Raw genomic sequence first — 23,233 nt, forward strand, 5'->3', positions numbered from 1 at the left:
TTACCACCGGCTCTTTTCTGCTCCTCCTCATGCATCTGCCATTAAGCAAGTCAAATTAAAAGATGGCTCTGTCTGTATTACATTGTTCCTTCTTCTATTTTTCCTCAGAAACAAAATACTGTCACTGGGGAACAGTAGCATTCAAGTAGCCTTGCCTGCTAGTTACAACTCACAGCTGGGAAGCGCAAGAGACCTAGCACTACATGTTCTCCCAGTTCTTTTTCCATAAACTGAAAAGTTTTCTGCTAAGTCCAGCCAAAGATTTATTAATGAATAACAAATTCATTGTGTGGATGTTTAAATAGCCCCTTTGTATCTAGAAAGGCCCAGGAGAGCACCTGCAGTATGCATCAAGAATACATCTATTAGGAGCAGTTTTTGTTCTCTGGTCTCCACTAATTTCAGCAATTTCATTTTCTATAGATGTCAGTTTGTGGGATGGCTAACAGATTGGTTCAGTTAGTAGACAGCATCTCTCCAGGCAGCAAGAATGATACACTGTTGATGTCTCAACAGAATTTTCTTTTCTCCTTTTTTTTCTTTTTAATTACAGCTCTGTTGTTTTAAAAGCCATTTAAATGCAATACACTGGGGACCTATGCCCCTGGGATATGAAGTCAGCAGGAATATTCATGTCATTTGACTTTCAGTGAAGGAAGGAAAAAGTTAAGGGAGAATTTCAAAAAGTAAATGGTAAAGACTGAAAAGTCTAAGCTAATAATATTTAGATTGACTTCTTTATTTGCAACGTTTATATAAAGCCTCTGTGTCCAGCATTTCCAGCTAGGCCAAGTTATCAGTGAGATGTCTCCACTCTCCCACACCATGCGCCTTCCCCTGATGCCTCTCTGGGTACTTCCTTTGGGTACCAGAACTACAGGCACAAGGGAAGAGTTTCTCATTGTGAAACCAGCTTTCAGCAACTGAAGAGTTAAAAAGCAGGCACAAACCCACAAGAAGACATGCATTTTCAGTTAGGACTGTGACTGAAAATAAAAATCCTGTACTCAGAAGCATCCAAAAGAGAAACTAAGTATGCTGCAATTCCTGCACCAGAAAGAGTGCGGCTTATTTTTAAGGTTAAAGTCTGACCTTCATTTCTCAACACAGCTTTTTGTATTTTGCCTCATTACAGCACTCATACCCTATCAGATATTCCTTTCAGAGGGTTCTGGCAGCTGCCAGCAGCTGGAAGCTCAGCCAGTAGCCAAACAATGCCCGAGTTCAGGAGCAGGCCCAGGATTCCTGCCTGCGGGCCTGGCAGGCGCTGGGACTGTTACAAAGGTGACTCAAGTTCCACCAGTCCCTGGAAGGCAGCCACACTCTGTCTGTCCAATAACCCCTCCCCTTGCACCCAGAAGCCAACTCAGCCTGAATTGGGCTTACTCTTAGCTGAGTATTAGGGAGATAGAAGAGCACAAGGAGTCCAAAACAGAAAGCCAAAATAACGGCACAGTCATCCCTGGTACTTACTGCTGTTCCTTTTTGAGACAGTAGTGGAAAAAGCACAACGTAATGCTAGAAGATTTCTAGCTGTCTAGCAGAAGAAATACAGGCTAACCTTCCTTTGTGCATGAATCAAAGTGGATTAACAGAAAAGCTGAAGGATGCCTTGAAATGCAATTAACCAAAACAAGCAGTGCAGTTTGGATCTCACACACATCCACTCCCTCCTGGCATACACGCAGAGTGCACACATCTGTACGGGTTGATTCCTCCTCATTTGGCCCTGCACGCTGGTGACACTACCTCACTTCAGCCAGGGTCTCTTCCTCCAGCTGCCAGCGGCTCAGTGCAACCCGCTCCAGTTACGCAAAGGGAAAAATCAGCCACACCAAGGCTCAACAGCAGCTGTAATTAGCTGGTAAAAGCAGGCGTTGGCTACAATGCTACAGGCCCTGCACACAGCAAACGCTCACCTGTTTGTCACAGTGCTGCCTGCTGCAGCTTTCAATGGTTTGCTTTTTCCCCCAGCACAGAGTTTATGTTCAAAAGCAGAGTAATCAAATCTACTCACTTCGCTCCTTGAAGCAACTGCTCGATGGAGAGGAGTCAGCCACATATTGTCTTTGGCATTAACACGAGCGCCTGCAAGTAAACAAGTAGAGGTTACATCCATGCCTTGGGTGCAACATGAAGAGCATTGCCCAACTGGTTTCCTAGTAACAGGCACAGATTTAGTCTCTCATCTCAGCTCTTCTGGCACTCCTCTACCCTTAAAAATACATTTCCATCATCCAGACAGATAGGAGCAAACACAGAAAGAAACTGGATATAGCCTTGTTTACTGGAGACAGAAGCCGGGTTTGTAGCAGGGGATTACGTATTATGTACATGTGAACTAATGCGTATGCATTTATTAGATTAACAAATATAGGATATCTGTTAAAATTCTGCTTCCGTTGCTGTGAAGACAAGTCAGGGAAGGACAATGGCTGAGGAGGAAACAGAATGCCTCCCCACCTCTAAATCTGCAGGTGCCCCTCAGTAGACATTAGAAGGGAGATAAAGGGCACGATCCATTTGCCTCGTGCACAGTTCAGTGCTAATGTGTACCCTGACAAAAGGCAGCTGTGCAAGAAGGTGGTTTCAGGGTCGCTTGCCAGAATAATGGATAAAAGAAGAATATTAAACAACTACTACACTGTTGGTTGACTGCAGACAAAAAGGGTCTCTATATTTGCGTGATGAGATTTGTTTGAAAGAAATACTCAACTATCCATTGAAGTGACACCTCAGAATAAAACGTTCAGTGGAAAGAGCTAGAGAAACTCATTTTTTAAATGTGTGCAGACAGCAATACTAGTTTGAGAAGACTGGCATATGTAGACAAATATTACAAGAAGCAGGAGCATCATACACATTGCCTGGATCAGCTTCTGAACTTCATGAACAAAGAGATTCTTAAGCCCCATTGTGCACCACAACTTAAAAGCACATGTAAAATCCCGTAATTAATAAATCACACTCTCTGAATCAGAAATGATTTCTGAAAGCTGTTTCTCAGGAATATTAAGGTGTTTGCCTCTGAATCATAGCAGATACTGGGAGTTGTGCTAGGTAACCAGAGAAAAAAAATGAGTTATTTCAGATAATCACAAGTTAGGACACAATTTTTTGGCTGGAAGCTATTTTCATAACCGGTGCAGCAATCAGAGGCAATAATTCACCTTAGATCTTTGTATCTGGTAGCACAATCTGCACTCCAGAGAAACACTCCAGTAAAGGTGTGTGACGGTTTCGAAGTATTTTCAAATTAATCTGTATCTAAAGCAAGGAAGTTGCTACCTTCCCTACCTTCCTTCGTCTTCCTGAGAAGGCCATTATGATTTATGATTGATGCCTATCAGTACCAACTCTAAACCTGCACTGTCTGAGGTGCTCCAGACACACATAAAGCAGCCATATCTTCCATCATCAGAACTCCAAGATACCTCATGATACACCGCTGTGATCCTATAGGGATTCTGGGGATACAAACTGCCTAGATTAATTCCTAATGACTGTCATCAAACGCTTCTTTTCAGGTTTAGAAATCTATTTTACATTTACCTTGTCTTTTTTTTTTAATCCTTATTTTCTTAACTAAGCTTTCTTTTGCCTTATTGCTGCCTATTCACCAACTCCCACAAGCAGATGATAGGAAATCAGAAAGAGTAGCAAAATGGGAGAAATCACATCATTCGTCAGAATTCAGCACTCTATGGCATTAGAGAATACAAAGGTGACTAAAAAAACCTAGGCAAGTGTCTCTTTCAGAAGTTATTCATGCCTTTCACTGATCCACTCACCCTTCAGGAGGCTGCAGTAGATGGCTGCCAAGAAAAGCACGAAAGAAAATAATAAAAGTGAAACACTGCTACTATAAATAAAATAATCTACAGCATGCTATCGACCTTTTCTTCTTCAGCAATTTTCCATATTCCCTAAGCTCTCTGTGGTTTTGTGCTCTTTATGTGACAAAGTGATTTCACACATCTTACACATCTAATTCAATGCGCCAGTTGAGTAAATTTGTGATTTATGATTTTTAAAAGCTGCATAATTCAGCTGTTGCCTGTTAGCAAAGCCAGTGTTTTCTGTGAACTGAGGCACATATTCCTCATGAGATGTTTCAAAATGTTTCCCTTTGTACTGTCTATTTGCTTTACCAAAATTCATCTTTCAGTTTTCCATCAGGTTCCTTGCAGGCAGCAGCTAATGATGATCAAAGAGCTCCACCAGTACTGAGGCACGCCTCTGGGGACAGACAATATCTCCATTTTAAAGTGAGAATGTGGAGGCACCTGAGGAGCAATGCTCACATTTTCAAAGGCATCCTCTACACTTAACAAACTTGAATGCCCACCCTACAGGACTGCTCTTTGAAAGTAACACAGAAATCCAACTCTGAAAACAAAGTGCTCTCCAGCACCTAACATCGTCTGTGTCCCAAAATGAGAAGCTTAAATTTTCAAGTCACCCAGAAATTCAGCATCTCACTCTCTACCATAAAGTGTGTTCTTTAATTATGTTTCAATGGACTTCCTACAATCATCTGCAAAGTTCAATTTATTTATTGCAAGAGGCCTACAGCTGCTAACTCTCCAGCTGCTCTATCTGGCAGGCTTCACAGTAACACTCTACCTTGAGAAGACAAGCTCCTTTAAAGTCCTTCCATGTAGCCACAGCAACCACCCACTCCACAAAAAATCAACAAAAAAATACTCCTTCACAGAAGAAGCCTTTGAGATCTTTCACTCTCCATTTTTTTTCTGCCAAAAGAGGAAATAAATCTGAAATTGCCTCCGTTCACTTGAGATCAGAAACAAACAACTCGATGGAGTTAACATCTCTTTCTCCTAACCAAATGATTTTTCATCCAGCACATCTGCCAAAATCCACATATTTTCAATAAATCTAGATTCTGCAAACTCAATCTCTGAAATCAAGGATGATCAACAGATGAACCTTCTTTAATCTATTAATGACATTAATAATGTACACCTTTTCAAGTCCTGATGAGAAACAGCAACACAAAAGTATAAGTAGTGACCCACCACCACACACAGAGACGCACAACATAAAGCAAAGATAAGCACAAAAAATTTAACAGAATGGCTCCAGACAGTAGGTGGAACTGGGGCTTTCAACAGGAGAGCAACACATGCCAGATGTCAATAAATGTACCTAAGAGTCTGAGAACAGCTACATGATAGAAACAGGTGTGCTGGAATTTCATCAGAGCTAAGTCTCAGTCACTTGCTAATTAGGGAATTGGCCCAGAGATGCCACTGCAGTCAGAGGACAGGAAGAGTAAGTTAGCAGCAATAAAAGCACACAGGTCTCAGGTCCATCATGAAAGAGTGAGGAGATAATCCTCAGACATCCTCCAAACTTTCTTCAGAAGGGGACACTCTTAATCCCCAAGGACTGGAGTCTTAAAGCCATGGGAAAAACAGAGAGAAGCTGCCACTCCTACCCTCCTACTGTATAGCCTGCCATAAAAGAGAAAAATCTGTATGTGAATTCAAGTCAGGCAGTGCCATTCCCTGCTGCTTCCATGACAGGGATGGCCCAGAACCTGCCAAACGTGTGACAGTCTTGTTGTCAAATCTGCATGCCAGGGCTTACCAGGAACCTTTCCAAACCATGCTGAGGTTTGTCCTTTTCCTCACTATGCACAACTTAGAAAGAATGGATGTCAGTACTGCACACACACCCCCTAGTGCATAATCTTGTCAAGTAGCACAAAGCCTTCTGAAATAGTAAAAAAAATATGAAGTAGAAAAAGATACAGTAATACTGCCCAGATCACAGGTCCTGTGGGAGGAGAGAAAAAAGGATAAGGGAACTGAGTTCACTCACTCTGCCCTCAGCCCAGGAAGGGGAGAGGTACAGGCACAAATAACCATAGAGCTTGGATTTATCCACACAATTCTTCTGTCACATCCATGAACACGCCATCGTATACACATTGTATTTACATGAGATGGCTACCACGGTCCTTCTCCTTGACAGAAAGGAGGTGAAGGAGAAGTGCTTAAAGCTCTATATAGCCAGTTTTCATATAGCTTGGAAAAAAACAAAACCACGTAACATACTTCTCCAGTTTGAACCACATGAGTATGGATGAGATCTTTGAGCTGGTGTAAATCCACCTAGCCCTGACATTTCATGGACTGAGATGATTTATAATAGTTGAGGGACTTGGCATTGCATCTCCTCTATCAATTCCAAACACATTCCATTTCAGTGGCTAAAAAGCCATTTTTTATATGACTCCAAGCATCTGGGTAGAAGCTTTATTCATTAGATACTACAATTATTTGTGCTTTCACCAGTTCATGGGCCACAAACCTTAGAATACACATATTTCATTTCAGTTCTCTCCTGAGCTGTGTACAAAATGCAATGGGTTGCCAGTTCTCCTAGCGTCTACTGAGGCTGAGAATACCTTTGTTTGATTCCAACAGCAAACATTTTTGTGTTTTTGCTCAGTAAAAGCACTCTCTCATTTGAGGCCAGATAACAAAGCTTTTCTGCTTACATATATATTAATTTTTTGATTAATCTTTTCTGAAACACTCCTACGTATTATGATTTTGCAAGAAGTGAAGCAAAAAGATGTTGTTGCTCTCTTCAGAACATAACTCACAGATTCCAGTAACAAAAACGTGTTCATAACAACTCATAAACCTGCTCCTCCAAATCTGCTCTTGGATGTACATACTCATACATAATGAGAGTAATGAGATTACAGTACAATGAATAGATAGAAATACACAATGTAAGATTTAATTTTGACTCATGCCGAGCTAGTAGGCAAGATTTATCACCTACTTTTTATGCTGCTAACCAGACAAATCCTACAGCCTGTGGATGACATTTTGGCAGTGAGGCACTGGAACAAACTGTCCCAGAAGAACACAAGGAAGTTTCTTTATTTCTCTCATTAGGAACACAATGGAAAACAAGAAGCAGAATGTACCCTGCCTTCATCAGTACATGTGATGCTATTGGGATTCACAGGAGGAATGGGCAGAACTGCTTCACCTTTCTAATTATGCAATATTGGCTCTGATGTTATTTGCAATACTTGAAAAAAAAAAAAGACACACAACAGCTGAACAACAGCATGTTACAAACAACACACACTGCAAGAACCCACACACAAGTTTAGCTTTTGTCTCCTAGTGAAGAAAAAACTGCTTGCATCTGACAGAATGAAAAAGCATCCAAGCACAACCTGCCAGCAGAGTAATGTTCATTTAAATACTTTGCTGCCGTGAGGGTTAGAGCAGAAAAATCTAATTTATGATGGATGACAAACTACTTGCCATCATTAAACAATTAGATTATTCAAGACATCCTCAAAAACATACAGAGAAAACATAGCTACAGCAAATGAATTCTTTCTTCCTTCACCAAATGAAGCTTAGGCTAGCTCTGTCCAAAGAAACATTTAGAATATCTGTTCCTCCATCCCTTGATTTATTCAACAAGGAGACATGGTCTGCACAAAATGAAAAACAATGCAGGTAGATAGAGGAGGTGAAGCAAGCAACAAAGCTGAAGATCATAAAGCAGCAGAGTCTGCAGCTGGAGAGAGACTGCAGGGTATATGGCACTGTGACATCGACAGCTGCACTGCCTATGGTGCTACTGCCAAGCAAAAAGGCTTGGGGCTTGGTCCTTTTGGTCTTAGGGTCTTGGACACACAAATGGCTAGTGTGAATCCACTACATGCATCATACTACCTTAGAGAGAAGACAAGCATTACTGCAATCCATGCTCGATATCAAAGCATCTAGAAAGTTCAAAGGCTTTGAGTAACTCAGCTGTGGGAGAAGCTTCATTCGGCACTTTCACCTTGCTAGACAACAGAAAAGCTGGTTCTCTTCAATGGCTCACAGAACTATTAGTTCTGGGCTACAAAAGCTCTTTCACAAGCTGGATCAAGTAACCTCCAGAAATTCCTTCCAGACAATATTATTTTCAAGTTCAAAGTTTCAAATCTTTCTTAAATAATTTCACTAAAAAAATATGGAAGTCATTTGAAAAGGCATTCTAATAATTTGTAAGATCTAAAATTCAAGTATCATATAGCAGGAATCATACAGTAAGATAACCTGCAAGGGGTTGGAAATTTGTACCATAAGGTTCCTTCCCATCCCACACTCTTAAGTCACCTTAAGTTTACCTTTTACAGTTCTCCAGTTTAGAAGAACACTGTTTTTGAAATCTGCAAGCATATCCAGGAGTTTACCATGAATTACATGTATTTCTTGAGAGACATCTGCTTTATGCTTTCTTCTGACATTCTGATCATGTTTTTCGTTGCTTAAAGAGTTTGGAAACATTCACCATTATTTTTCACAGTGCTTATGGAAAGGAAGGAAGGTTGGCATTATATTCTTATTGAAAACTCAAAAGAAAAAAATCTACAGCAAGTTAAACCAGCAGTGTTGTCATGAGAGATTAAAATAGGGGAGTTCTAGAGTTATAGTTCAACGTTAAGATGGTACTTTAGTCTTTGTCTCTCTCTCACACACACATACACTACTTAAGTATATAAATAAATGAATAAGAATGAGGTATTTTGAACACCTATCACCAAATCACTGATCAGGCCCCATGCATACAAACAGCTTATTCTGTTCATGATTTGGACTTTGGGGTCTTGATAGATGAAAAGCTGGACAGAAGCCAGCAGTGTGTTCTTGCAGCCTGGAAGGCCAATGGTATCCTGGGATGCATCAACAGAGGAGTGGCCAGCAGGGAGAGGGAGGGAATTGTTCCCCATTACTCTGCTCCTGTGGGGCCCCATCTAGATTCCTGTACCCAGTACAGGAAGGATGCTGAGTTGTTGGAATGGGTCCAGAGGAAGCCACAAAGATGATCCAAGGGCTGGAGCACCTCTTCTATCAAGAAAGGTTGAGGGTGGTGAGGTGCTGGAGCAGGTTGCCCAGAGAGGTTGTTAATGTCCCATCTCTGAAGGCATTCAAGGCCAGGTTGGTTGTGATCCTGGGCAACCTGACATAGTGGTCGGCAACTTTGCACATGGCAGGGGAGCTGGAACAAGATCATCTTCAAGTCTTCTCCAACCTAAGCCATTCTATGACTGTGACATTAGATGACAACATCCAAGATGAGCCTTTTGGGCACCCATCAACAAAGCATTTAAACCGTTACACAAAGATATTTATGTGCATATGAGCATTTACAGAAAACTTTTAATATAGTTTAGTTTTGATTAGAATACCTTAAGACAATGTACAAATATAAAAAAATATCGTGCACACAATATTTTGTGTTGAATACACACACACACACACACACACACACATGCTGCTTCTACTGTGACAACATTTAACTGTCTACTCACTTTCTTTTTTTGACCAATTTCTCTTTTTTTCTGAGACTATGGACAAAAATATGCATCTCAAAAAATCAAGTATCAACTAGTATTAAGTAGTTTCAAAGGATAACTGTTGTTCTATTACAGATTCGCAAGTTCTTACTTAGATACATTCTACTGCAGTGTTTCTACTCTCCAAGTCAATTTCCTGACTCCCTTTCAATTCTAAATACCAATCACAATTTATTCAAACGCATTCATAACTTTCTGTTATTATTCCATACTCATTTTTGCATAACAGAAATTCTTGGCTTGTGGTCCAGGACTAGAGTCCACATTTCAAATATGTATTTACTTTTGCATGCATTTGAATCCACAATATTACCAGCTTGAAAGTTTTAGAAGCCTTTAAAAACTACTTGTTTTGTCTATTTATTTCATTCAGTCACAGTACATTTTATAGTTATACCACCCAAATTAAACATATTTTGTAAGTCTGCAAACAACTGCAACCAGCTCTATGAAATCTAGAAATTTCTATTCTCAAAGTTCACTCTCATGTGTTTTGTTATTTATTTCTTGTAGATTTAAAATTAATTTAACAGTTAGTGGCAGAGAGAGGTGCTAACTTACCTGACAAAATAAGAAGCTCAATGATGTCTGCATCCCCAAGAAATGACGCAACGTGAAGAGGAGTTCGCTTCTCAGCATCCTAAAAGCCATAGACCATACATTTATAAAACATGGCTGATGACTGCAAGCATTAGTATTAGCATGCAATGAGTTTTTACACGGTGTATATTTTTCTACAACTATTTCTGTTTGTGATTAAAAACGCAAATTCAACTCCTGAAAGAACAGAATTCAAGGTCTGAAGAAAACACTTCCTTGCAAAAATCCTCAATATTTTGTCACCAGGTTCCATCAGACCTAGCAGAGAAATTCTCTTTACTCTGAAATCCTTTATACGGGTAGATAAAATCTCATTTAATCCAAATTTAGATGAACTATCCATCACATTGCACATTGCATCACATCCTGGAAAGCTTGAACACAGCTAGACATGAGAGACATGGGTCTTGGGTCTCTTTTGGAAAGATTTGCAACTGAAAACTGTAGCAACATAATTCAGATGCTTGTAGACATCATACTGCAATGCAGTTTGCATCAACAGTATTGCCTCACCGTCGAGAGAGGCATCTTTGGAAGATGGTCTGGAACTATACATAGACAAGATGCAATTCTCATAGACTAATGCAGACAGAAATGGACTTGTACACAGTGATGAAACCTTAAACACTAATTAGAAAAATATTACCAATTAGGACTGCAGCTTTACATTTCTAAAAATTACTGATAATCTTGCATAGAACTTACAAAGCACAGATGTTTTCTTTTGATTTCTGTCACTTTCAGGATTAAGAAGTTACAGTTTCAAGACTTCTTATCATTTCATATGTTATAAACACGGTGTTTACAAAAAACCTTTTTTATTCCTTCATTCTGATGACTCCAGAACACAAGTCTTTAAAAGAAACTGCTGAATGTGATGATACGGGCAACAAATCACAACAGCTAAAACTGCTTATCATACTGTTTTACCTCTGTTCTCAGTCCTAAAATGTATTTCATTTTGGCCTCTTAACCACTAATACACCAAGTTCTCAGAGACTTATCAATTAAATTTACTAAATTACAGCCTACCATCACTCAATACTGATAACAAATTCACCACCTCCCGCAAATGATACCAGCAGAGAAATCCTACTGGTATTTGCACTCTCCCCCTGAAATATCTCTCTCAGTCTGTCAAGTAAAATATCTCTTTTAACATACCCAAGAGGTCATCAACTGCAAGCTATTTTGGACTATCTTCAAAGTATGCTATAAATGTGAACAAATGAGCACAGCGGAATCATTTGTCATGCGAATGCTGAAAATTGTTTTCCAGCTGTGCAAGAAAGCCACTGGTGTCCAGAATGAGCTACATACAAGTCTTACATTTGTATGTTTTTTCCCCAATCATACACAATGTACATTTGTCCTCAAATTCTGCGGCCCCAGATCAGGGGACAAGATGCCTCAGAGAGCTTCACCTCCTCATACCGTACACAATTTACAGCAATATGAAGCTGTTCTCCATTTTCACTTTCAGAATCAGGAGCACTGGATGATTCAGGGGCCATACTCTGTAAGAGCTCCACATCCAACAGCGTCTGCCCAGAAACCAAAATTACAATAAACTGGATTCTCTTATACATTCAAATTACTACAACAAGAGCTGAAGCTTCACCAAGGCTAATCTGCTTGCTTATTGACCTGCCATGCTGTCATCCACTGTGGACTAGATTCTATGGGCTGCAAGAGTTCAAACATCGAGATAACTTTTGTCAACTTTCATAAATACTGCTTCTCATTGCTACCCAAATGCTATCCACTGCATTCATTTACTAGGATGCATGCAAGATTTGTGCAAGAAAAGAATGAGTTTTATTTATTTTTACCTTCTTAAAGTTAATGCACGAATCTCTCCTATTACAATGTAGTATTTCTAACAGCTGTCATACCTGTCAGTGATAAATTTTGCAGCAGCTTCCTGCTACACTGCCAAGTCTGCCAACAGAGCTGAAACAGTTTAAAGCTGAACGCTAAGAATGCAAGAACAAGAAATCTTCTATATCAAGGAACCAAGGCTATTCAGTGCTTTGTTGAGAATAAACAATATTTTGTACTAAACTGCAAGCCTGACAGAAGTTTGATAATCCAGGGAGGAAAGGACAGGAAAAGTAGAACTGTTACGCTCTGCTTTGCAGTAGCATTTTAAAACCAAAAGGATACTAAAGGGTCTGAAAGCTGGAAAAGAATAACAGATAGAATGCTTCCACCACTGGAGTAGTAACTAACTATAAGTAATCTCAGCTTTTGTTTTTATAAATCAAAGCAAAATCTGTTCACTATAGATGAGAATAAAGTCTTCAGAGAAAAGTTTCCATCATAAAATTCTACTTGATTGATTTGTCCAAGTTTTAGGCACAAAAGTCAAAACCTTTTCCATTTACTTCAGCCAGGCAAAAGCAAGTTCATCCTCACACAAACTTCCAGAAGAAAAAAAAAAAAAAAAAAAAAAAGATGTACAATGTAGGCAAATGAGCACAAGAGACCTCCAGGCAGCGTCTTCTGGGCTTCTGTGGGAAGTGCCAACAAGATGCCTGCTGCTGAGCCTTGAGAAACTGAGCAGAGGAAAACTCTCAAGTTCCTGTTTACATTGCACTCAAAGCTGAGAGAAATGCAGAGGAAATGGAGCACCCGCCTGCCTGTCCCACCATGCTCCTTGTGTCCTCCTGAGAGCCGCCAGCCACTCTATCAAGGTCTGCAAAGCTCCAGCACTGCATCCGGTCCAGGTTTTGGGCTACAGGTGTCATTCTGTGGCAGAGGCATTAAAAGGGAGTAAAAAAATAAGTCACCAGTGTAAAGACCAAAGGCTACAAACAGAAATGGGAATTAAAAAAGGAAATCTGCTGTTTCAGCAACGGAGTTTGGCAGTGTCCCGAAACTGAAAATACATTATGAGGCAAGGAAAGGGGAGGCGGGTAGGAGTGATAACAGAGTTACAAATAGCACCAAGACAAACAATCAGGCCTACTTCAAGTGCAGCTCTTAGAGGAACGAAAGGTCAGTAAGAGACGGCAGATAAGCTAAACAATGGGTAAAGAGAAGCTGAAACAAACACTGTCTCACTAAAATCTATTAGGGGCTTACACCAGTTCTCAGAGATGATTCAGAGTTAACATTATCTGTACTTCTTTATTTTTTAACTACAAATAAAGGAAATTATGAATTTAACAAATAGGTGATCAAGAGCAAAGGGCCTCAACAAGAAAAGCACACATGCTTCAGCTATTGAAGGGATCCCAGTGGCACTGATAAGGTGCACCACAGATTAAGTCCTAAGTGCTTTACTGGATCGGAGCCCCAGCATACATGGTGGGGCTCACATGAATCATACCATCCTATGCAGAATATTCAGGCACATCAAGAAACAGGCCAGCAGTTTCTCCTCAGCATAGCCTGTATCTCAAAGTAGGCAAAAGATTTGAACCTTTGTATCAGCTGTTCAGATGAGATCATTTGGGGGACATAATTATTTATTATTACAATGTAAAGAGGGACTTCAACAGAAGATAAATGTCAGCATTCACGTTTTGTAATCAATCTGCCTGAGAAACCAGAAGAAATGGTTCAGCACAGTGCCACAGAAACAGCATTCATCAGGTGACATCACTGAGAGCTGAGAGAAGTGTTGGGAATCCTACCACCTCCAAGCAACCAGTCACAACCAGGAGGTCACATAAACATTTAAATTAAGTACCAAGACTGAGAAAATACACTGGAGAAGTGCATTACAGGAGGTAGCACTGGATGATTGTGTTCCAATATACACTCCTACTCTTGTCTCAGATACTTGCACAGATTATTCCTATTACGTCTTCTCATTTCTTCTTCACTTACAAGAACAGCAAGGTTAATGCACAGTATTTGAATTTGTCAAAGAGAAAAAATAGGAAGACTGCACTTCTTATTAAATGGGAAAGTACTGTGAGAAAATAAGATGCTTAACAGTATTTCTACTATGTAACATCAGCCACAATTGTTACTGCAAGTAATTACTTACAGCAGTTAAGGGAAATGCAACTTCTTTTAAACTGAATTTGATAAACAAGGGTCTGACAAAGATACGCAATCTGCAACCTTATTAGAAAAACATGCTTTTAAAGGGCTTAGCTGTGCACCATCTCACTGCCTGCTACTGCTGTCCTTCAAGGGCCAAATTAAAAAGATTTTGTGCTCACTCTGATCATGTTTATGTTGATTTTACTATGTTACTTCAAAGTTTTCAGCTTAAATCTTGAGATTTATTCTTCAACTATTTTTGCAATGATAAATTGATTTTTACCAGTTTAGTGCATTTTGTTACTTAAATCAAATTATTTTTAGAGGAAAAAACTGTGGGTACCAGACCTCTTCAACTCTCTCCTTTCAATTACAGGTGGGTTTGCAGCCTAAAAAACAGGACAAGTGTTACTGTTCTATAAAAATTTAACCTGCTGACAACACAGGCCGTTAGCTCATAAGAAACTGTCCTACGGTGACAAAACAGAAGCCTTCCAAAGATCCTGAATCCATTCCTTTGGAAGCTTTCTAACATGGCAGGAGCACTTCCAGAAGACAGTCACTTGCTTCCAGGATAGCTTTATCTCCTGTGAGACTCCACAGTGCCAAAAAAAAATAATTCATGGATGAGAGCAAAGGCCTGATTCCCAAGATGACTGAAATACCACATGGCTTTGTCTCTTTGTCCCAAGTCAAACATGTCCCTCTAAACTAAACGATAAGCTGTTTTCCACATTAGCTATCCTAAGCATGCAAAGCCTTTCACATTCAGAATCTGAAACGTGCACACTTGTACTGTCAAACATTTGCACCATCCCAAAAAGCACACTTAGCAATATTGCAGAAGTATATATATGTAACTTCTGTGCATGTGTGCAGGGCCTTGCAGTCTCTGCTGGTGCCATATTCACTGACCAGATCTGCAGGCAGAAGTGGGCAGGCAATGCCCAAGGGTCTTATCCCTCAACATGGCTTCAGCCTGGCCCATCAGGAGTCACATCAGCTCCACTACACCTGCTGGCTCAGTGCGTCTGCTTGAATGAAAATGAGCCAAATGCACAGAATCATGAGGGTTGGAAAGGTCTTCTGGAGAATATCTAAATCCAACCTCCTACTAAGGCAGGCTCCCTAGAGTAGCTCACACAAGAAAGCATCCAAGTGGGTTTTTACCTCCTCCAGATAAAGAGATTCAACAACCTCTGGGCAGCCTCTTCCAGTGCTCTGTCACACTCACGTCCGTATGGAACTTTCTGCATTTCCGTTTGTGTCCATTGCCCTTGTTCTGACACTGCGCACCACTGAAATAAGCCTGGCCCCATCCACTTGACTCCAGTCCACTAGATGTTTATAAGCATTGATAAGATCCTCCTTCAGTTTTCCTGCCTGAAACTAATTCAGTGGTGTGCATGGTGCTATAGCCCATGCCCCGTGCAACCTGGGAGAGCAGGCTGCTGAACGCTACCCACAGGCAGCCCAGGCTTACCAGGGAAGCAGCATGTTGAGTCCTCCATAACACAGCATTGATCACCGTCAGCCACATGTAACGCTGCCCGTGCCTCAGTGACGCACAGCAGCACCACGTACCTCCAGGCACAGCATGGAAATGAGGAGGTCAAAGTGACTGCTGAATGACCTGAAAACACGCTTCTGAGCCAAGCAGCTGCATCTCACTTGCAAAACAGAAGTCAGAATTATAACAGCGCCCAGAAAGCAGCTGTTTTCATAAACACGTGCTTCCTGGCTTGGAAAGATCTTACTTATTTGACCAGAGGGGGGAAAAAAAAAAAAAAGTAACCTTTTAAACTGATTTGTTCTGATTTTTTTCCCCTAAGGTAAATTTTCTCTTAAGAAACATGCATATATTTCACTCATTTTGCATAGTTTCTCTATGGGCTTTTTTCTTCTGCCTTCCTCAAAAACTCTAAAATCTATAAAACTTTAGAAATCCCGAAAATTTGCTGCAAGAAGAGAGGTTTATTTCCCTCTTCTACTTACATTTCAATTATTTCAGTACTAACACAGCAAAGAAAAATGATCAACAAAGGACAAAGCATTACCAAACAGTGCCAGTTTCCTCTCACATAAGCACCCAAGCACCAGAGAAACTAGCATGGAAGTAATTAAAAACACCCTTAAATTAGAAATGTAAGCACATATCACAGATAGCCAGTTGACAGCACAAGGGCAAAACATGCTGTCTTTTGATCTCTCTTTAGTGACAGTTTAGGCATTTAACACTTCTCTGCAAAGACTATTCCAAACACAATCTTCAGACTTTGTGTTGACTGGTATTTTTCTAATTACTACTAAAGACAAAACAGCTGCTCAGTCAAAATATTCTTGTGCCAATTGTTACTAACTTAAATAGGATTCTAGGCAAACCATTCAACTGACTCTTTCCATTAAATACTATGGTGCTCATCTATAAAACACATATTCAGCATTTAACATTGCACCTGACAGATGAGAGCATCTCCCTAGCAACCATCACCAGCACACTTGCAACCAAAAGATATAAAAACATTTGAGAAGCCTACTATAACCTTGTACAAGAAACACTTTGAAAAGCTAACACAAAATACAAAGGAAATTTTAGTACTATCATGTTCAACTAGACTTTTTATTATTATTATTTTTGTTTTATATAATTTTTAAGATGATCAGGGAAAACAAATACGGAAGAAGCTCAAGGTAGAAGATGCTTTAAGCCAGCACTTTTGAGAAGATATTTCAATAAAACAAGCAGTCAATGAATCACAAGGAAAGCCTCACATCAAGGTCTTCTTCCTCTGCTCAAATTCCTCATTAAAAACAGCAGCAAATCTTTCCATCCACTTGACAGAGAACTGAATACGTTCACCTCTCCTGCATCTCTGCATCTCTGATCCAGATGTCAGGACCCTGTCTGTAAAAGCTGCAGTGCCATGGCTGCACCAGGCTAAAGTGCAGGAATTAGCTCTGAATGAACTAGTGACTCTATGTCAGAGAAAGACATGAAGAAAAGGAAGGCTGATTCCGAAGTCTAAAAAACACCCAGAAAACACCACTCCAGTTCCGCTTGATATTGTCACCAATTTGAGAGGCCACAAACTGTAGTCCAGACTGGCAGGATTCATTTCTAACAGTACAGATTTAAGCTAAAATCAAATCCTACGGAAAAAAAAGAAAATGTGCAAAAAAAAAAGAAAGCTCAAGTGGAAAGTTTTTTCTCTGTTAAAACACTTAACTACTACTTGTTTGCAACTGCTTACCATTGCTCTATCTAAAATAAGCCAATTTGAAGAACAGCAGTTTCTCTGTGGACAAGCAGTGGCCAAGATGCTGCTTCCTTACTCTCACTGCTGAGACCTTTAGTTAAGGTTTGTTTCAAGTAACAGTCAGATGCTGAATAAAAGCTCCTGATTTGTAAAGACTCCTCCAAAAAGGAAACTCTACAGAGAATAAAACATGCAGCTTTCAGCTGTTTTCATTCATTTTCTCAATATGCAAGAAAACAATGTCCTTCCTTGACCTGCACATTTGGAATCATTACCATACACTTAGAAATCACCTGCTGGAGACAATTATGTCAGATGAATAATGAGGATTCTGCTGAAGCCCCCAGCCTCTAACTTTAAGACATTTTCCATTCTGCTACATGCTAATTGCTAAGGACACGATTAGCATTGTCACTGAGAAAGTTCACAGGCATGGCGCTTACAAATCCCATCACAAACATATCCCAAGTCACATACCAAGGCGTTGACATCCTCAGTTTTGTAGATCAACATCCGTATCTCCTCTGGATCACCGCTGAAAATAGCTTGGACCAGTGGAGGCTGGTAAAACAAAGGAAAAGGTACACTGTTATGGGTTTATTTCTTCCCTACTTAAAAAGATAACATATTATTTATCCCAACACTCGTGAATGTGGTCCATACGCACTGTGAGCAAGACTTCAGTACTAAGCTAACAACAGCATCTCAGCACAAACTGGAACTCCCATCCAAACAGTATTTTTGTCAACAACACACCAATAGCTGAGATGGCATGTACAGAAAAAAATAATTACATCAGATATTGTTGTATGCTTGCTGCTGACACATCAATGGCTATGCAATACAGATTTAGAAACAGAACATTATGCAGATAATGAATTTCTGGACAATTACTAAACATTTTGTATCTTTTATACTGAATAAATATGCAACGAGCACAGTTAATTTTAACCACTCAAGAAACGAAATAATTATCACATTGTTTCAAGTCTATTATTATGCTGTAATTAGACGGAATGCGTAAATAAATTATTGGGCATACAGGAGAAGCAATATGCCACACTTACTCCACTGACATAGCTACCATCAGGGGCAAGGAATGCTGTGGTTGAGGACTTGCTGCACAACCGCAAAGTTACCTGTCCCCTGATGATAAGCACGTGCTAGAAACAGGAGGTGCCCCTATTCCAGCTGCCCACCCCACAGTCAGTGACACCCTTCCCCCCCTCATGAAGGTGGGTGCCAGCCAGTCTGGGGGCTCATTGCCCACCCCAGCAACCAACAGAGAGATCTGTGGTGCCATGTGATCACCAGAATTAAAAATAACCCTGCAAAATGGAAATGTTCCTGGCTACTTGAGCACATAAAACCACAACAGCTCTCCAGGCTTTGAGGAATGTAATAATCTTGTAAACAAGTTATCCCAAATACCATTATTATTCCCATTCTTTTCCCTGCAATATTCATCATAATCACATCTGAAAAACTCACTTCTAAGTTGGCAGTGTCTATTTTAAGATACATTAATCCCTTATGTCCTTAAGAAAGATTCACACTGGAATTCCACTCTTGCCACACCTCTGATAGAAAAAGAACTAAAACAGCATCTTTTGCCACAGCTGCCTGACGTGCCTCATTGCACTGTGGGCTTGTGTACTGCAGCAGTTTTTTGGAATAGGAAAAAAAAATATGCCATTTCACTGGGACATTTACCATGCTTCCTACCAGCCCATGCCGGATGAGCCATACAGCATTCCCTGGGGGATGCCAAGCCAAAGCTCTGAGCCTGCAACATCTTCCCCCATCCGCCAACCTCAAAAATACTGGAATTTAACTAAGATTAAGATCTGCCCATTTCTGCATTACTCCTAATATAACAAAGCAGACAAGCACAGAACTCCCCAGCTTCAAGCTGGATAGCAACACAACCCAGTGACGAAGACATTGCCAGCATCTTGGATCAGCATCTGAACAACTCCTTCAGAAGCATGTGAATACTGTTACACGTAACATTTTTCTTCTCATCAGGAGAAGGTAAAATACTGTATATTGTCAGATAGTCTGACGCTTTTTCCATCTGCCAGAGGCCTCCATCAGACACTTGGCTTTACAGGAAACACTTGGCCTGTTTAATTAGCATCAGCTACTTGACATGGAAACCTGACTGAGACTAACACAGCATTCTTGAGACCTACAGCATACACATAAGTCTCAATTCTCATCCAACATATTACATTGAGCTTGCCGTATGAGAACCCAGTATTTATTCTGCCTCTGAAGTAGGCTGTAACTCTCACAGTGCTGATACACACGAGGTAACTAGCTTACATCCTTCCAAAGGCCTCATTCCTTCAGCTCTTTTTTTCCCCATGAGACTTACTTTTTACAAATTCCTTGAATTGGGATCAATCACTGCTAACTGATACAGTGAGAGAAAGATGGCAGAGAGAGATCACAGCCTGTACATGAAAATAAAACAGATAAAACTAGCATAGATCAATACGCATCGAATCACTGCTGTGCAATTGGCTCAAAGTGGCCATTTTTCTACTTTGCCATTTCGTAATTTGGCTTTGTATTTAAAAGCAGTAGTTTTAAAGGAAGAAGCATATGGCTGTTAAGGAATTTTTCACACCTTTTGCATTAAGACCTGTCAGAATATGTATGATGCCTGGCACATATAATGTCCTGATTAGGAAAAACATGTCAGAAGCATGTTGGAGCACTGTTTCTGCAGCTGGGAATCAGAGGTGAGAATGTGCAACTGCTGGTCAGCACTTGCTGACAACTGTTCACCAGCCAACAGCAACAACGCAGAGCCTGAGCAGTCAGGTGTGTGTTCACGACAGATATCCAATGACCTGGAGAGACTACACTCCTGATCTCCAGTGATATCCATACCTGTGCATGAATGACTTCACCTTTAAATAACTTATTTATTCCTGAAAGGTGGATAACAAAGTTTCCTAGCTATCAGAGTATACATTTTTTTTTAAATCGTGTCTAAAACCTGTGACAGCATTATCAGTGGGTTCTTCCATTAGCATGAATACATTCCTTAAGCATTCTTCAAGTTTAAAAGCTGGTAAGCAATCAAGCTGGAGAGAAAACAGAAAGCAAATAGCACAGCTTATGAGTCTCTATTACTAGAATTAAATAAGGGTACACGGAGTGACAAACAGCTGTCTCATCAGCTCAGTTCTCCAGAGCCTTCAAATTCTTAAAGAGAATTTTAGCTGGAGGGTTCACCTTTGTTTTTTTTGAAAATATACACCAGCAGCTAACAAGAATAACTCTCTCCATTACTTCTTATTATCCTCCATACACCCAACGGACAGCACACAGAAAAGCAGATTATCAGTATGCTGCATTACCAGGTTCTGCAATCCCAGATGAGATGAAGCACTGCACAGACTGTCTCGTGCAGCACTTTAATTACTGTCAAAGCAGCTGATGAAGCCCCCAGCTTCCTAAACCAGTTAGTATTTTGTCAAGTAACTGTAACGTCCGTTAACTATTTTGTCTTGACTCTAGGCATCCTGACTCACTAACAAGGACTTTTCAAGACTCATTTATACAAATTCTCATTTTGACAGGAGCAGGAGGCAGATGAGTCAAGGATAGTCTCTGTGTCTGTTTGATACAATTATTCTTCACTCCTCTGAGTGAAAAGAAGTTATATATTGACCACTAGCTTGCTCTAACGGCATTAAAGCATCTTACTGAACTGAGCATTTGGATGAGTCTGGGAACTCATATTTCCTCAGCTGGCAAGGCAGTATAGCGAGACACACAACTGCACGCAGCCCAACCACAGCACACTGCACCTCCTGCCAGACAGAGATGGAGCTGATTCTATAATTAAACGTGACATCAATTAATCATTTAGTGAGTGATGTGCAAACCAGAATACTCTGTACCCTTTCCCATAAGCATGCCGCCTGTAAACCAGCACAACCAAAACCCCTTGCACTTCTGCCTCCCTGCAACCTCTCATTACCTCCCTCTACCCCCTTCTCTGATCACCCTCTCCAAACCATTTCAAACTTGGACTCTCTTTGCCTTATTTTTGTGTCCCTGGAGCTGGACTTTTTAGGATGATCAACATGCTGCCCAGAAGTGAAAAGGAAAGGAAATCATAAAGAAATGGAGCAAGGTGCTACCATACATTGAGACAGCTGAAACTGTAACAACATTTATTTAGCCAAGCTTTCACGACACTGAAAAAGGAAACCATTGAGACTACTTCATGTGCACTGCAAGATTGAGCCCAGTGTTCCTGCTCATACCACCTCTGACACATCAGCACGGGCAGTGCAAAGCAAGCCTCCTAGCAGGCCTATTTCAGGCTGCTGCCTTGGCTCCAGCTCCTGGCTGCCTCCCATTTTTCATTACGTCGTCTATCAGCTGCCCCAAGAATTGCTTATGTTTCCAGGTGAAAGAAAGGTTACATCCTGCTGTTCCTGGAATTCTGAAATAATTCTGCACACAGAATATGCTGTGAGTGGACAATGCACTGTTAGACTTATCAGTTAAGGCACCAAAATAACTCCTGGCATGTTAAATTTAGATCACTTCTAAAAAGGAAGAGAGCTAAGTAAGTTTAAATGTACTCACTCAATGGCTTTTCCTTCATTTTCATTACTGAAGATTGTTCATCGACATCAATGTGAGGATACTTTGGGTTGCTGTCTTTTTTTTTTTTAAGTGCTCGTAGACCATATTGGAAAATTAGTTAATAAATACAATTTTGAAGTCACATTAATCAAATGGAGACAAAGACCCAGCATGCCACAGACTAGTTAAAATAAGAAAGTATTTTTTAAAGGAGACAAACATAAATATAGTAGCATAACATTTGTTACATTCACCAGCATTCGTTTCCCATTTTAGCACAAAGAAGTCTGCTGCAGACAGCCCAGTGAGACTGGCTTGAAGATAATTGAATCTAATGGTATCCTAACTTTTTCTTGCCCTTTTCATTTTATTTCAAAGTTTCTTGGGATTCTGTCTTGATACAAACTGCCTCACAAAGTACACATCAATGATACCATTGATACCTCCTGTGTGGGGGGGAGAATCCTCTGGGGAACAATCAGATTCATGCTGGCTGCAGCCTTCCCCCCACCCACACCCAGAGATGTGCTCCACTCAGAGGCCCTATGTCCTCTGGAGACCACTGACATCCTGCCTTCACCCTACTGTATCAGTAGCAATGGCAACAAAAAAAGTAAAGAGGACTGAAACGGAAATGTTGCAAGCTTATCTCCTTCCAGCTCTGCAGCTACGGTAAACACAGCTCTGCAGCTACGGTAAGCACAGCTCTGCACACCCACTGGAGCAGCAATGCCTCCAGCACAGCGAGACCTGCCTTCAGCAGTGTGAGGGGACTCCATCCATGCCGTTGTGCATCCGATGCGCTTCAGCCTGCCTTGATACTCATCATGAACTTTAATATAAACCTTTTCATTTTCTGATTTAGAGCACTGTAAAGTGACGTCTGATCCTGTACGATGTTAATCAAAAAGTTTAGGACCATCTGCAGGCTATCTGCGTCTGTTTTATATTAATATACACCACACCAAGAAGACAGCTATGAAGCAGAGTGTGCCTTAATAAATGTGCAGATACTTCTGAACTACAAATGACTACAAGCACACTGGAGGCAGGAACAGAATATAATAACCACCCCAATAGAATAACCACCCCAACGCGTTACACAAACAGCTGGGCTGAAGGGAGGCGAGGACACTGTTCCCTATGGAGGAGAGCACTGAACACCATTCAGAACGAAATCCAAAGCACAGAGAACACGAAGCTGCAGTTTGCAAAGGAAATGAAAGTGAACAATGTTATGAAAGAGGAAGAGACCTCACATTAAGGATACAGCTTGCCAAACCCAAAAGAGTCCTTCCGCACTTGGGCTGCAGCTGGAGGGAGACACCTGGTGAGTGGAAGCACACAT

The 23,233-nt window shown here is 40.6% G+C and overlaps 1 protein-coding gene across 8 annotated transcripts in view; it reads right to left on the reverse strand.

Moving 5' to 3' along the window:
- Positions 1–23,233, reverse strand: part of ANKRD44 (ankyrin repeat domain 44) — a 99,052-nt gene that overhangs the window by 50,453 nt on the left and 25,366 nt on the right. For 6 of the 8 annotated variants that reach the window (XM_031554151.1, XM_031554150.1, XM_019616970.1 and 3 more), the window contains exons 1-3: positions 15,495–15,566; positions 9,974–10,052; positions 2,018–2,088 (exon numbers count right to left, since the gene is read on the reverse strand). In XM_031554151.1, coding sequence (XP_031410011.1) covers positions 2,018–2,088; positions 9,974–10,052; positions 15,495–15,551 — 207 coding nt within the window. In that variant the 5' untranslated portion in view covers positions 15,552–15,566. Of the gene's footprint in view, positions 1–2,017; positions 2,089–9,973; positions 10,053–15,494; positions 15,567–17,745; positions 17,830–23,233 lie in introns of those variants that run through there. The other 2 variants (XM_031554149.1, XM_031554153.1) reach the window with 2 other exon arrangements.

This window comes from Meleagris gallopavo, chromosome 7, assembly GCF_000146605.3.
Source record: "Meleagris gallopavo isolate NT-WF06-2002-E0010 breed Aviagen turkey brand Nicholas breeding stock chromosome 7, Turkey_5.1, whole genome shotgun sequence".
NCBI lineage: Eukaryota > Metazoa > Chordata > Aves > Galliformes > Phasianidae > Meleagris > Meleagris gallopavo.